Source organism: Wasmannia auropunctata, unplaced genomic scaffold (genome assembly GCF_000956235.1).
Source record: "Wasmannia auropunctata unplaced genomic scaffold, wasmannia.A_1.0 LD336050.1, whole genome shotgun sequence".
In the NCBI taxonomy this organism is placed as follows: Eukaryota; Metazoa; Arthropoda; class Insecta; order Hymenoptera; family Formicidae; genus Wasmannia; species Wasmannia auropunctata.
Genome location: NW_012026840.1, coordinates 961,096 through 975,906, shown reverse-complemented (window position 1 = coordinate 975,906; position 14,811 = coordinate 961,096). Strand labels below are relative to the sequence as shown.

At 40.9% G+C, this 14,811-nt stretch overlaps 4 protein-coding genes across 9 annotated transcripts; 1 reads left to right on the top strand and 3 right to left on the bottom strand.

Annotated features, from left to right (window-relative positions):
- Nucleotides 1-503: 503 nt before the first annotated feature.
- On the bottom strand, nucleotides 504-3,381 carry LOC105451552 (E3 ubiquitin-protein ligase RNF14-like). The gene is made up of 5 exons (XM_011692072.1): nucleotides 2,975-3,381; nucleotides 2,001-2,864; nucleotides 1,659-1,887; nucleotides 1,122-1,294; nucleotides 504-1,029 (listed from the first exon to the last, which is right to left on the bottom strand). The coding sequence occupies exons 2-5, from the start codon at nucleotides 2,856-2,858 to the stop codon at nucleotides 763-765; spliced, it is 1,527 nt and encodes a 508-aa protein (XP_011690374.1). The 5' UTR covers nucleotides 2,859-2,864; nucleotides 2,975-3,381; the 3' UTR covers nucleotides 504-762.
- A 1,209-nt stretch (nucleotides 3,382-4,590) lies between these two features.
- LOC105451549 (UDP-N-acetylglucosamine--dolichyl-phosphate N-acetylglucosaminephosphotransferase) lies at nucleotides 4,591-10,704 on the top strand. Of its 2 annotated transcripts, none has more exons than XM_011692066.1 (7): nucleotides 4,591-5,043; nucleotides 5,339-5,453; nucleotides 6,040-6,485; nucleotides 9,928-10,116; nucleotides 10,205-10,275; nucleotides 10,326-10,510; nucleotides 10,586-10,704. In XM_011692066.1, the coding sequence occupies exons 1-7, from the start codon at nucleotides 4,874-4,876 to the stop codon at nucleotides 10,649-10,651; spliced, it is 1,242 nt and encodes a 413-aa protein (XP_011690368.1). In that variant the 5' UTR covers nucleotides 4,591-4,873; the 3' UTR covers nucleotides 10,652-10,704. The 2 variants fall into 2 exon arrangements, with proteins under 2 accessions (XP_011690368.1, XP_011690369.1); XM_011692067.1 differs by having other exon boundaries at nucleotides 4,593-5,043; nucleotides 10,347-10,510.
- On the bottom strand, nucleotides 6,610-9,129 carry LOC105451547 (beta-1,4-mannosyl-glycoprotein 4-beta-N-acetylglucosaminyltransferase). 4 transcript variants are annotated; one of them, XM_011692062.1, is made up of 3 exons: nucleotides 8,845-9,129; nucleotides 7,973-8,244; nucleotides 6,610-7,876 (listed from the first exon to the last, which is right to left on the bottom strand). In XM_011692062.1, the coding sequence occupies exons 2-3, from the start codon at nucleotides 8,129-8,131 to the stop codon at nucleotides 6,746-6,748; spliced, it is 1,290 nt and encodes a 429-aa protein (XP_011690364.1). In that variant the 5' UTR covers nucleotides 8,132-8,244; nucleotides 8,845-9,129; the 3' UTR covers nucleotides 6,610-6,745. The 4 variants fall into 4 exon arrangements, with proteins under 4 accessions (XP_011690364.1, XP_011690365.1, XP_011690366.1 ...); XM_011692063.1 differs by having other exon boundaries at nucleotides 8,888-9,129; XM_011692064.1 differs by having other exon boundaries at nucleotides 8,894-9,129.
- A 377-nt stretch (nucleotides 10,705-11,081) lies between the features above and the next one.
- LOC105451550 (mitochondrial import receptor subunit TOM70) lies at nucleotides 11,082-14,539 on the bottom strand. Of its 2 annotated transcripts, none has more exons than XM_011692068.1 (8): nucleotides 14,270-14,539; nucleotides 13,624-13,797; nucleotides 13,304-13,511; nucleotides 12,924-13,059; nucleotides 12,486-12,840; nucleotides 12,138-12,371; nucleotides 11,793-12,013; nucleotides 11,082-11,639 (listed from the first exon to the last, which is right to left on the bottom strand). In XM_011692068.1, the coding sequence occupies exons 1-8, from the start codon at nucleotides 14,522-14,524 to the stop codon at nucleotides 11,456-11,458; spliced, it is 1,767 nt and encodes a 588-aa protein (XP_011690370.1). In that variant the 5' UTR covers nucleotides 14,525-14,539; the 3' UTR covers nucleotides 11,082-11,455. The 2 variants fall into 2 exon arrangements, with proteins under 2 accessions (XP_011690370.1, XP_011690372.1); XM_011692070.1 differs by lacking the exon at nucleotides 14,270-14,539 and adding an exon at nucleotides 13,864-14,034.
- Between the last annotated feature and the right edge of the window lie 272 nt (nucleotides 14,540-14,811).

Genomic DNA, 14,811 nt, shown 5'->3' with positions numbered 1-14,811 from the left:
TTGAAAAAATGTATATTTTGCAATATTCTTGTTTGCAACAACGATTCTGTGATTTGTAGAGGACTCGTACATGTTCATATACAAATATATGATCCTTCAAATTTAATTAAAATAACTACAATACATTCTGTAAAAAGATAAATTCTAACTATGTTTATCTATTAACTGTTTTTTTAAGAAGACATCCAATAACAATAGTGTGTAAATTTAAGAATCAAATCTATAATTTAGCAACATCCATTCAATCATATTCCAAATAATTCAAATAGAAATCTTCATCGTGGTTAAATTCTCGTCTTCTGAATAATCCAGATATTCAGCATGAAAATCGAAATCTAGTTTATAAAAATTTTATCTAGAACTTTATTCTATCTCTATGAAAGTTTCAAGATATTCATTACATATGTTGAATCTTTTATTCAAAAGGTAAAATACTCTTGTCTACAAATAAAATATAACCTAACCTAACATATAAAGAGGAAATGGTAATGAATATGACGCTGTTGAAAAAATAATTGTATATTTTGCAATATTCCATTTTACAACAGCGATTCTGTAATTTGTAGAAGACTCGTATATGTTCATATACAAATATTCACATGATCCTTCAAATTTAATTTAATTAAAACAACTACTAATATATTCTGTAAAAAGATAAATTCTATCTAACTATGATTATCTATCAACCGTTTTCTTAAGAAGACATCCAATGATAATTGTATGTAAATTAAAAAATCAAATCTATAATTTAGCAACATCGATTCAATCATCATATTCCAAAAAGAAATCTTCATCGTGGTTAAATTCTTCGTCTTCCGAATAATAATCCAGATATTCAGCATGAAAATCGAAATCGTCGTCGTCGTCCAGTTCGTCGGGTATCATCCCGCGATATAACATGTTGAAACACTTGGAGTCTGGATTTCGAAAGTGTAAGTAAGGCGCCTCGGGATTCAGCCGCGTGCCGCACAGCCAACAGAAGTACGTGCCGCAATGCGAACATGTCATCTTGTTGCAGCCGTCCGATTTCTGAAACAGTTCGCCAAAATCAATGTAATCACTCGAATAGCAAGATGTGAGATTACCCTAATAATCTCGTGTCTACAAGTGTGATTCTATACCTCGATTGCGGTTTTGCAGTGAGGACAATTGTGACTATTATCATTAATCCAATTCTCAGACATTGTGTTCTCCAATATCGTTTTAAGCTGTTTCTTGCCGTAATGCTTTTCCATTTCGGCCTTCTTCTCGTTACTGGCTGATTGATATTCATTCAATAATCGTTGTTTCTCAGCTATAAATGAAAGCAACATTACATATTAATGTTACATAGAATATAACTAGTTCTAATTAAGGTTTTTTGTTTAGAACAAAATTAATTGTAAGTACAAAAAGCAAATAGCTCTCATTACATGCAGAATGCAAATATTTGACACATCCACATTCAATAATCGTTGTTTCTCAGCTATTAATGTGAAATCAATACTATATATTAATATTATATAGAATGTAACAAAAGTTCTAATTAAGGTTTTTTGTTTGGAACAAAATTAATTGTAAGTGGTAAAAAAAAGCAAGTAGCTCGTTATATGTAGAATGCAAATATTTGGCACATCCACAGGATTTAGAGGATTTAACGGTGGATTTATAGCACATACCTGAGCTAATTTTGCAGGGTTCTACACCATGATAAACCATCTTGCAACGAACGCAGAATGCATATTGGCAAACGGGACACCTTGCCATATTATCGTCGGGATCGCGGGTGACTGGATACTGACAGTGTCGTCTCGGACAGTAAACTATATCCTTCATAGTATCTAACGTAGTACTTAACAATAAGGAATCATACTTTGAGAACAACTCCGAACTTACCAAGTCCTTTATCTACGACAAAAGTCAACAGAAGTCACAAATGCGTTATTACATGTAATTGTCAGGGTAAACGCGAATGTATAAACTCAAATACAATTAGCGTAATATGGCAACGAAATAGTCACCTGGCCGGGCGTAGCCTCAAATTTACACCTCTCTTCGGGGCAACAAATATTCTGTACATTCCCGTCTGTGATCTTCACCTCGAAGTAACCTCTGACGCAATCTTTGCAGAAGGTGTGGGCACAGGGCAGGAACTGCGTGCAATGCTCCCCCGACTTGTCGGTGAAGCAGATACTGCACGTGTAGAAGTTCTTCTTGAACTCGATCTGCTTCCGCTTCTCATTGTAATCGACCAACATCTGGATGGGGTTCCTGCCGATTGGACAGTCCAGAATGGCACGCTTGTCGATGACGCCGGTCTTCCTCGACGCGCCGCCCTCCCGGCCGGCCTCGCTGTTGCCCTGCTTGTTGTTAGGCTCGCTAGTCTCCTTGTTCGCCTGCGGGTTGCCCTGCAACCTCTCCACCGTCCTCTTGTAAGACGTGTACATGCAATCCATGTCCAGACGGTCCTTTATCTTCAGGAAGCCGAGCGTTTTGTCCTGAAGGAACTCCACCCACGTGAACAGGATCTCCTGCCTGCCGCTCTCCCATAGCGCGTCGAGCTTCCTGCATAGCTTAGACAGCACTATGGGGTACAGCCAGGACGAGCACAGCATGAACGTGGGCGCCGACGTGGACGGATAGTCCTCCGGCAGCGTGACGTGCAACGTCAACGGCGGTAGATACGATATCTGCACCTCCTGCGCCAGCTCCGCCTCGTGTCGCAGATCCCTGTACGACAGGCGACATTTCGCCGGCAGATTCACGAATATCTTCAAGGTGCATTCGAACCGACCGTTCTCCTCGTGGTACGAGAACTCCTCCTCGGTGTAGATGCTTTCCAACGCGGTGACCTCGTCCTTCTGTTTCTCGTAGTCCATCGACGACTGAAAAAACACAAAGCCAATTACCATGTGGAGTTGCGTGTGTGTGTGTGTGTGTCGCGCGATAAATTTTCCTCACCCTGGTGACGGGCGGTGGAGAGTCTCCTACTCACCGAATCTGAAGGCTCGGAGCGCCGTTAAGCGTGCTACGTCAGGCAAGTGTCAATCGTGACGCACTTTGCGATCCTCCGGGCTGTCAAAAACGGTGCATAATGTTGCGTGATGTTGCGGACGACTGCTCGAGCGCGGTGAGGGGGAGGGTTATGTGCTGGTCGGAGCAATTTCACGTTTGTTCCCCCGAACGCGGCTGCGAATCTGTCGGCGCGGGTGTGTATCACGCGGCCTGCCCGATTGCGAAAAATTGTGAAATGCCCGGCGAGACAGGGCAGCGGAAATCTTGTACGTGAACTCTGCTCGGGGCATAAACACACAACGAAACTTGCGTGCTCACATCCACCGCGCCGACCGCCGACTGCGCTAGTGGCTACAGTGCGCTGCGCGTAGCGCTGTGAGTGTGCAAAGGCACTCGACCCTTGCTCGACAACCTGACTCGAGGATTTGTATTTTATTTTATCGCGTTTAATTATTTTGTTGATAGCCTGCGGTAAAATCTCTTGCTACATGTTTTGTAATACCTCATTTAAGAAACATATTTTTATATCATTTTACGATACGAAAGATAAAAATGTATAAAAGCATATATTATAATAATTATACTATATTAAATAATATAATTATTATTGTGTAAAATTAATTTAATGAAATGTAAAAATAGTAATGAAATAAACTGTTATTATATATTAATTATGCTTCCTAAATGCGACGCTATATATTATTATAAACCCATATATAAGCAAGAGATTTTACTGAAGAATATCAATAAAATAATTAAACGCGATAAAATATAATTATAGTAAAAAAAAATAAGATACAAATTCAGTAAGAAAGAATTAAGCAGAGATTTTTATCTACAAGAATATTGATGACGTATATAATATTATTATTGCGTACAATTAAAGAAATATAAAAAGTAATGAAATAAACTATTATTATTATGTCTCTTAAATGAGGTATTACAAAGCATGTAGCAAGTGATTTTACTGCAGGCTATCAACAAAATAATTAAACGCGATAAAATAATTACAGCAAAAAAAAAGTTAAACAAGATACAAATTCAGTAAAAAAGAAGGAGAGAGATTTTTATTTATAAGAATCTTTTGTGTCTATATACTAAATTTCATTTCAATACTATTTAAGTATATATTTTCGCTAAATTTTTTCTCGGATATTTTTAAATATATTTTCCGGTTTTAGATTTTCTAATCGATTCCGTCAATTTTTCGAGACATTGATATGGCGATATAATATATATATTATTATAATTTTATTATTGTGTGCAGTTAATAAAATAAACTATTATTATATTATTATGTTTCTTAAATGAGGTATTACAAAGCATATAGCAAGAGATTTTACTGCAGGCTGTCAACAAAATAATTAAACGCGATAAAATAATAACAGCAAAAAAAAAGATAAACAAGATACAAATCCAGTAAAAAAGAAGCAGAGAGATTTTTATTTACAAGAATCTTTTATATCTATATTAAATCTCACATTTTAATACTATTTAAGTACAATATATTTTCGCTAAATCTTTTCTCGGATACTTTATTAATTATTTACAATGTATTTTTGATTTTAGGTTTTCCGATCGATCCCTTCGATTTTTCGAGACATCGAATATCGATACGACGACGCATATGGCGGCGTCCAGCGTCCAGGAGAGAAAAGAGTCGTGGAATGCGTTTGATAAGTGCGGTGACGATATATCATTTTACAATGACAGTGTTGGCATAACATTGGCGCGTCAAAGCCGACACGAAGGCGACGCCGGTGATATCCGTTTATCGCGGCCGTTTATCGCCCGCCGCACATCCACCGGACCCACCGGGGTCTGCGAAAGCTGAAACCGGTGTCCGGACACGCGCTACACCGTGCACATCGTCTCGACGATGTACGTCGAGAACGAGACGTGGAAGACGCTGCTCCCGATATGCGTCAACGCGGTGATGTCCGTGTGCGCGTACGGCCTGACCGTTCGCCTGATCCCGAGGCTGAAGGACATGTTCGTGAGAGCTAACCTCTACGGCATCGACATGGGCAAGAGGAGCAGCGGGAAAGTGTGAGTGAGAGGATAATCCGAAACCCCGACGCGAACCCCAGCTCGAGCACCTCCTATCGGAAGTCGGGCTGATCGACTCCACGACTTGCGTCTTTTTCAATTTTAGCGTCGGGACACGTGAATGTAACTTCAATTTTCGCCTTGCCTCTTGCACCTCGTGGAGCCGATCCAGCCCTCCGAGAGGCTCGAATACAATAAACATTTTCTTGTTTTTATATGTGTCTCTCTATCGATCGTTCTTTCTATGCACGATGATGTTTTTGGGCGTCACACGACCGTCGGTTTATTCTTGCAGACCAGAGGCGATAGGTGTTGTCACTGGATGCGTGTTCCTCGTAACAATGTTCCTATTTATTCCCGTGCCGTTTACAGATTGTATATTTAGGAACGTGAGCTTTCCGCACGACAAGGTACGGTGGCGAGTGTCAGTCGGAGAGACTGTGCAGCTTAATTTCTTTCTCAACCAAATTCTGGCTTTAGCAGATTAAACGATTAGCCTATAGCGAGCTTTGTAAATTTTGACTTACGTTATTTAATCCAAGAATACAGCATAGTAATTTTGATATTCTATATGTACTGCTAATTTTGAAACAAGTAGAGATTTACGAACGATGTGTAATTTCGATGCTTAATTTCTTTCTCACCAAATTCTGGCTTTAGCAGATTAAACGATTAGCCTATAGCGAGCTTTGTAAATTTTGACTTACGTTATTTAATCCAAGAATACAGCATAGTAATTTTGATATTCTATATGTACTGCTAATTTTGAAACAAGTAGAGATTTACGAACGATGTGTAATTTCGATGCTTAATTTCTTTCTCACCAAATTCTGGCTTTAGCAGATTAAACGATTAGCCTATAGTGAGCTTTGGAAATTTTGACTTACGCTATTTAATCCAAGAATATAGGATAGTAATTTTGATATTCTATACTGCTAATTTCAAAACAAGTAGAGATTCACGAACGACGTATAAAGCGCGAGCTTTCTATTGCAGTTCGTCGAATTTCTGGCCGCGTTACTGTCCATATGTTGCATGCTACTCCTGGGCTTTGCCGACGACGTTCTGGATCTTCGTTGGCGGCACAAATTACTTCTGCCCACAATAGCATCTCTGCCGCTACTGATGGTTTACTATGTTAACTTTAACTCGACGATAATCATCATACCGAAGCCGTTGAGGTCGTGGCTCGGCTTCTCGCTGGACCTGTGGATCTTCTACTATGTATATATGGGAATGTTGGCGGTGTTTTGTACAAACGCTATAAATATATTGGCCGGGATAAACGGTTTGGAGGTCGGGCAAAGTTTAATCATCGCCACGAGCGTCCTCGTCTTCAACGTTATCGAGTTGTTTGGCAGTCAATGGCAGGCGCATCAGTTTTCAATATACTTTATGCTGCCTTATATAGCAACCTCCCTCGCATTATTCAAATTCAATTGGTAAGTTGTACTAAAACATATTTTTTATCTAAAACAATAATTATTTCTATGAGTATACACGTGAAAGGAATCTCTTTGCATAGGGCAGAGGAATTTTAAATTTTTTTCCCACAAAACGCTCAAGTTATATGTATAAACCATTTAACATTTATATTTTCGTTCAACGTAATATTTTAGTGTATAAATTCAGTATAATATTACATTAGTGTACACTGAGTATCGAGTATGAGTTAATATCACAGTCGGGTGCGACCAGTACGTCAGTAGTAATCTAGCTTAGCGTAAAAATTCTCCACCAGCCAGTCGTACTTCCATGTGTTGTTGAGAATCGTTTCTGGCGCGAAATAGGAATCGCTGGACTTGGAGACTCTCAGAAGACCGGTTTTACCGTCCAACCACAGTCCGCTGCCTATTAGGTCCTCGATGAACGGCACGTCGATAGTCTTCTCGATATAAATCTCCTTAGACTGGACTTTATTGCGAAGACCGATAATAATATTCGCGGGGGCCTGGCACAGATTGCAGTACCACCCGCCGTAGTGATTCAAGTCACCTATGACTAATCCCAGAATATCTCTCTCGCCGGTGTCACCGTCCAACTGCTGTCGCAGCACGAGCGAGTTGGACTGATAGGCGTCGCGCATCAGACCGACGGTATACGCGCCGAGGGTGATCGTTGTCTTGAGCGGATGCTGCCAGAAGAAGCCGTATATCGACCATCTTAATCTAAACCCGATGGGCTGAGGCCAACCGTCGTAGACCTTGAGGAACATTAACGCCCTGGAGTTGAGTATCTGCTCCGGCTCCGTCGTCACGTAGATGTCGTCGTCCCTTAAATTCTGCACCACAGTCTTGATCCTGTCCCAGACGTATCTCGACACCGTTCTGAACGGCTTGTGGGACCTCGTCGCCACGTTGACGTACAGGATCTTCTTCTGCTCCCGCTGCAGCAGTCCCTTGGACAGCCTGTGCCGGAAATTGTCCTCCGCGTTGTTGAAGTCGCATATTACAAAGAGGTCCACCACGTTGTAGAGCTCCTCCACTATCACCTCGGCGATCGCCGAGTTGTAGTCGCTCAGGAAGAAGGTGTGAATCACGTGCCTGGCGGTTCTCCGTCGTTTCAGGCTGACGTTCTGCTTCGACGCCATGATCGCCCGCCACACGACTTCCGGCTGTCCGCAGTCCAAGCCGTGCCACCCCTGATTGCAGATACATCTCTCCAGATGCTCGTTGCTCTTCATCTTACGCTGATCCACTCCATACTTCCAGCACACGGTGTGATTGTACACCTCGAACAGCTTAAACGTCTTGACGTCCTTCAACGCTACCTCCCCATTGATTGTCTGGTATATTGGTGACTTTTTACGATTGCCCTGATTTACGTGCAGCTCCTTCGGAATGAGAGAAAAACAAGTTAGTTTCAGGAGTATTTTCGAGAAATAAATTAATCGTTTTTTTTTACAACGTCAATCGCAAATCCGCAGCACCTGCGACGCCTCGAACTTGACGAAGCTGACGGATGCGCGAGTCGTTGACGCAGCTAGCTCGGCCGGCGGGGTTGTGGCGACATAGATCATAACAATCAGAACTTGCAAGACCAATAGAGTGTACAGCAACGCCAGCTTCCCATCTAGACGGACCTGCATGGCACCGATCCCTGCGCTCGGACAGTTTCAATTTCTCATCTTACGTTCCCGAGGAGAAATCTTGTCGGCTGTCTGAGACATCTTCGTTGAGATTACAGTCTTTTGAGTATCATCTGAGAACACAATCAGTAACTTAAATTTACATTTTTGTCAGTTTTCAATTTTATTTTTAAGAGACAAAACACTACACACCGTGCATTTCTACTTAGAGCTCACTGTAGACGATCTATAATTCGTCTTAAAATTCAGACTAGAATTATATTTATAGCTTTATGTGCCGTGCAATGCAAAGAAACAATTGATTCGGAATGCATATGCATATATAAATTATTTATTACAGTACGTACGCACTGTATATTAAAGTACACATATACACATTAAGGAAGAAATTTATTCTGGAAAAGACGCGGATTATAGATCGTCTCAAGTTGAGCACGAGAAATTCGTTGACCCCATTTCACGCGATATATCTCTCTCGTATATATATCTCATATATTTCACGTATATATCTTCCTGCTTTATCATTCACGTGATATTCTTTTTAGTCGTGTGAGCTTAGGCGGCATCGTCGCCGAGCCGCCGCTGCATTGCGGGGAAACGTAAACCGTCGGCCAATTGGATTCCGCGCGAGAGAGTTAAACGTCCCGGCAGCCTCCGCCCCGCACGCGTGTCATTGCCCACAACAATATATTGTGTAATAAAGCGTCGCTCACAATGCGGCCCCGACGACGACGACGCCTTCGACGATGATCTCACCAGGACCTCGTGACGCTCGTACGATGACGTCACCGCGGTGCAGCGTGCCATTTAACTCGCTGTGCCCGTTGTTCCCCGGGGAAACACGCCGATTCCGACAACGGGGCTTCGTCGGATCCAGGGATGCGGCGACTACGGAACGATCGACGACCGGCGACGCGCGGCACCGCGCACACCTCTAGTCCCGTCGATAGTCGCTGCCTGACTCGCTCAGGGGACTGACTGGCTGCAACGAGGGGGAACGAGGGGAGAGGGGCGCCCCCCCGAGATCCAGGTGCACCTTCTGCTTTCTCCCCCCGCCCGGCCGGGCAACGGCGCGTACCGCGACGACGTGAAAAACCACGCCCGAGCGCCGCAGCAGCCGGCAATCCCGCCCGTCGTGCTCGTCGACGAACACACACACTCTCTCTCTCTCTTTCGCCGATCGTGCGACTATTCGCAGGGCGCACGCGTCTTACGGCGGCGTCTCTCTTGCTCGTCAAACTGTATCTATGTGCGCCCACCCCCGCGTCGCGATGCATGAGTAATCCGCCGACTGCGGACGAGGCGGACCCGCCCATGAGTCAGAAACTGGATCATTAATTCAAGAGAATTAGTCAGCTAAGGCTCGAAAAACCAGTGGCTCTCTCCTCGCAGCCAAAACCGATTCTCGAGGTCCGTTTATAGTCATCATGGTTCCTCGGTTCCTCCCTCACAGTCCGTCGAGCAATGACGCTCAATTTAGCGATTTCCTTTCGGGGGCAATGCCTCGCATACGTTTCGCACATGTTTACGACTGAACTGGAAGAAAATACATATCTGCATAATAAATAAAAACACGCAAAAGAGATATAATGCATGTGGAAGCTTACATGTGTAATGATACCACTCTGTAGTTCACGTTCACATAAATAGCTATAAATGAATCTATAAATTTATAATTATATTTTACAATAATAGATTTATATATTTAATTTGTAATATGTATGAATTTACGATTATTATTATATTGGATGTTATGCAAGATCGAGGAAGGTTGAAATAGTGGCGCTTTGTTCAAGGTATCCGTCGCAGGTCTTCGTGGGCGACACGTTTTGCTACCTGTCGGGAATGACTTTCGCCGTCGTCGGTATCATAGGCCACTTCAGCAAGACGACCCTGCTGTTTTTCATCCCGCAGATAATCAATTTTCTATACAGCGTGCCGCAGCTGTTTCATCTTGTGCCGTGTCCTAGGCACAGATTACCAAAGTAAGCTTTTTTTTTATTTAAAAAATAAAAGATGATTCCATCGAATAGAGATTTCGTCGGAATACCTCATAGTATATTTTATCTGCAGGTATAATGAAAAGACAGACAAATTGACGCCTAGCAACACGGTATTTAACAAGTCGGAACTTAACGCACTTGGTATGATAATCTAATTTATCTTTTAAGGGGAAAAAATGCGCGAAATTTAGAATTGCATTTTACCTTACTAGGATGGCTATTAATGAGGATATTCAGAGCATGTAAATTGGTAAAGTGGGAAGAAGACACGGCAGGCGTTATAACTTGCAATAATCTCACTTTGATTAATTTTGTATTGATTAATACTGGCCCATTGAGAGAACCAACACTCGCGTCAATTTTGTTAATAATTCAGGTAACTTTTTTAAATAAGTATTTTTTTTAACATTTAATAATTTTAAGATATGTAAAATTAATATCTCTCTTTCAGATTATCAGTAGTATGATGGCATTTGTTATACGATATCCTTTGGCTTCCATATTTTACGATGTGTAAATAAATACAATATAGAAATATATTACAATTGATATAAATTGTATAGACAAAAATCTCGAATTTATTAGTTATTATTAGCATAATTTTTCTACTGCCCTCTCGTACTGCTAAAATTGCATTGTAAATTTTTAAAAGTCATCAAATTTTTATGATTTTAAAAACCAAAGCATATTATAAATATTTATTTTAATAATACATCATTTTCTGCACACAAGATCAAATAAAGAATAACCATAGAATAAGTTCTGTATATAAGTTTCTATTATGTAAACTTTGTATACAACTTGATTGAAAACAATTGCATAAAAAGTTTCTATAAAATTTCAATAATAAGCTGTTTGTAATATATATTTTAAGCAAAAATAATAGTAATAAATATACTTCATCCTTTAGAAATTAAAAAGATTTGTGATTATAATCACAAAATTACTTAAATGATATACAACAAATTTTAATATTTGCGCAAACACTTACAAAGCAAAATCTTACAAAGTAAACTTGAGCAATTCTAAAAATAATCGTTGAAAAACTTCAGTTGCTAACAAATATTTTAAAGCTTTGACAATAACTAATACATTATATCGCTAACTTTTTTTTGTATAGATCAAATGCAATTAGAAATAATGTGTTGTTACAAAACTTAATCTTTCAACATGAAATAATACGATACTATATAATAATGCATACTTCAGTTTTTGGGATACCCTGTATGTATATCGTGTTTAAGATTGACATGCTAACACAAAATTACTTGCAGTTTAGTAACAGTGGTCTTTTATTTTGCTTTTTAAATTTCTTAGTAATTTAGAACATAGAATTCGGGATGAGTCGAGAGGACGATCGAATGACGTCCATACCTAATCGATTCTTTATGTTAAGTTGTGTTTTTGCAGCGTCTCTCAAGCCGTATAAATGTGTCAGTTCCATGAATGTACGACATAATTCTAAAGCCTTGTCAAATAATTTTATTGCTTCCTCTATGTTCCCTCTGAAAGAAGGAAAAAAAATGGATTCAGAGACTATTTTCATTGGAATATCTTCAGATTCTTTATGCAAGTCACATGTATAATTGCAATTGACTCGTTTTGAAAATTTAAAAAAAAACATACAATTATCGGAAATAATTCCGGTAGAAACGTACCTTTGTACTTCGATACTTCCTAACGATTCATACGCAAGCTCGCATTTCTCATCCAATTCTAACGCCTTGTTTATCAATTCCACAGTTTTATCGACATTAGCATTCCACTGCAATTGCAGTAGGCCTCTATGCACGTAGACAGTTGCGTTCTCCGGGTCTTTCTCTATTGCTTTAGCAAAATAAGTATCAGCCTTTTGGTACTGCTGAGTTTCGGACATTATCTGCAATGACGGTCAATTTCATCAATGAATCAAAATGTGTACGTGTACATAATCGTGTCAATTTGTCACTTATTTCAATTTTAATTTCCAATTACTTATGTTAAAAGTTATAAGTAGTACATACCTGAGCGTACAATATATAACAATATATACATTCGGGAGGATTTGGATACTTTTCGAAAGCTCTCTCAAAATCTTTCACAGCCGCCTCGGCTAATTCTACATCTCTATTGACCATCGCGAAACGGTAATCCGTGTAACATTTTTGTACGTACGCTATGCCGAAGTTCGGATTGTATTCAACGGCCTTATCAAAATCGCGTTTAGCTTCGTCCATTCTGTTCATGAGCAAATTTACCTGAAACACGACAGAGTGGAATCGTTAGCTATATTATTACGTAACTTCGTGATATAGCGTTCACCTATACGCGATATAAGGAAAGAACGTGTTTACTATTAATATGATAATTACCTGTCCTCTGTGATGGTAGATATCGCTGTGAGTTGGATTCATACTAATGGCTAATTCAAAGTCCTTAAAGGTCATTTCGGGATTCTCGAGTTGCATGTATAAGGCCGCTCTCTTTATCAGGGCGTTTATCCTCACGTTATCGGACGCGTCTTCGTTGTTCAGTAGACTTTCGAAATCCTGGATTGCAGCGTCGTGCTCGCCCAAGAGTAAGTAAAATGTAGCTCGTAATAGTAGCACCTCTAGTCTAGACGAAGGTAACGTATCGAATTCGGGTCTTTTAATCACTTCCGTGCACAGCGGTATTATGTCGTCGTAATCCGTGTTTTTCAACGCTTCCAACGGTTTCTTCAAAAATCTGACAACAAATATTAATTACTCGTTAAAAAGTAGACGCCAAAATTAAATCGGAAATCAAGTTCATCTTCCGCCCGTACTTACTCGGGAATATTTTCTGGATGTTGAAGTCTAGAAAATACTGGATCCACGGGGAAAGATATAATGTACGTTTTGATGAAGTGCTTACTTGGCATTATGAACTTTTTGTTTGCCAAATTTTCCTGGGCGTGTTGTCTCCCTGAAAATAATTTTTATTTTTAAGTGACTAAATTTCTCTGTTCCCACTCCAGTTTGCCGTGCATAGGAGTTTTATGTAACTGGTGGTTTTATGTCCGTTTCCACCAATGTAGATTAACTTTAATTCAGGTTTAACTTACTTTGTATCTTTTTCTAGTTTTAAGAATTAGAAAAAGATAAGAAAGTAAAATAAAACCGAGATTGAAGTTAATCTACATTGGTAGAAATGGACATCAGTAACTCACCAAGTTTCTCCAAGACCTTGTCCGCCATTGAAAGGGAGGTTTGATTCGAAAAGCCTTCGTAAATACACGCGGTGGTTACGTCATCCAAGGCGGCTTCCAGCTCGTCCATTTGCTCCAAAGCACGACCCCGTCGTAGCAAAGCTTTCACATATCTTGGATTTAGTTCTAACGCTTTTGTACAGTCTGCCTTAACAGCACTATATTTTTTCTGTAATTTGCAATTAGAACTGATGTGTGAAAACAGCGAGACTTGCGTCACCTCGACTTCAACAATCAATTGAAGTCAAATTTTCAAATATTATTATCCTTAATTTGATTACCAATTGCTCGTACGCAGCCGCTCTATTTTGATAAAAAGTTGCGAGGTCCTCCGCTTTCTCCTTTGGACAAACGTCGATTGCTTTATTATATCGAGCAATAGCTTCATCATATTTTCCCATTTTGAAATATACATTTCCCGCATTCTTATATTTCTGCGCCTTTTGTAAAGGATTCTAGAACGAAAGAGTTTTGCTTAGGTCAGTCACAAAAGTATTACAGTTTATAATTTATAATATTACTCTATGAACAGAGCATTATGGGTTATTGAAGTTCCAAGATAAATATGTACTGGGAACGCCTCGATTGATCAAGAAAGTCAATTTATCATTTGCAAACTGTGCATTTTACAATCTTATTATTAACAAAGTTCAGCAGGGCTCGCAGACAATATTTACTAAAAATTATCACTCGTGATAATGGCGTCTGCGGTATGCATAATTATGGCCACCAACGGAATACAAGGGAACCGTTATAAATTTATCATTCTGATATCGTGTTCTTAGAAAATAAAAGGCACCGATAAGGAATGACGTTGATAATCGTGAATGTCCTCTTTTTTTTTTTAATTTCGAATAAATAGACTCTCTCGCGATCTATCGGGCGCTTCCAGGATATTCTAAAGACAAAAAGGCGGACGGTCTTAACCTCCGGCTCGGTCGCGGAAGAAGGCACTTTGGGTGGCCAGTCGCCGTCGATGGAGATCTGCTTGTCGGCCGGCGCGCCGTTCTCCTTGGCCGCGCCGCTCCTGAACTTGTCGCGTTCCGGCTTGTCGACGTTGCTGCTGCTCCTGTTCCTGTAGTACATGTAGCCCAGGCCCAGGGCGACCGGCGCCCCGACCACCAGGGCGAGCTGCCACTTCGGCAGCGGGCTGCTGCCGGCCACGCCGCTCGAGGCGGTCATTCCGGGAAATCGTTAAGTAAATCGCGCGCGCGGACGATCGCGACGTGACACCACCCGGCACCACCACCACCACCACCACCACCGCCGGATTCGCGACGGAGGGAGACGACCGGGGAATCTCTCACCGACGACGTAAGAGACCGCGAGGCTGCGAGAGCACGTGGGAAGGCGTAGTCCAGGCGACGATCATGCGGACGCCCACTCCTCGGAACCGCGTTTACGTGTGTCGCAGACAACCTGGACGCGAATCTCCCGACTGTCCTCGGCACTGGTCGACACCGACGTCC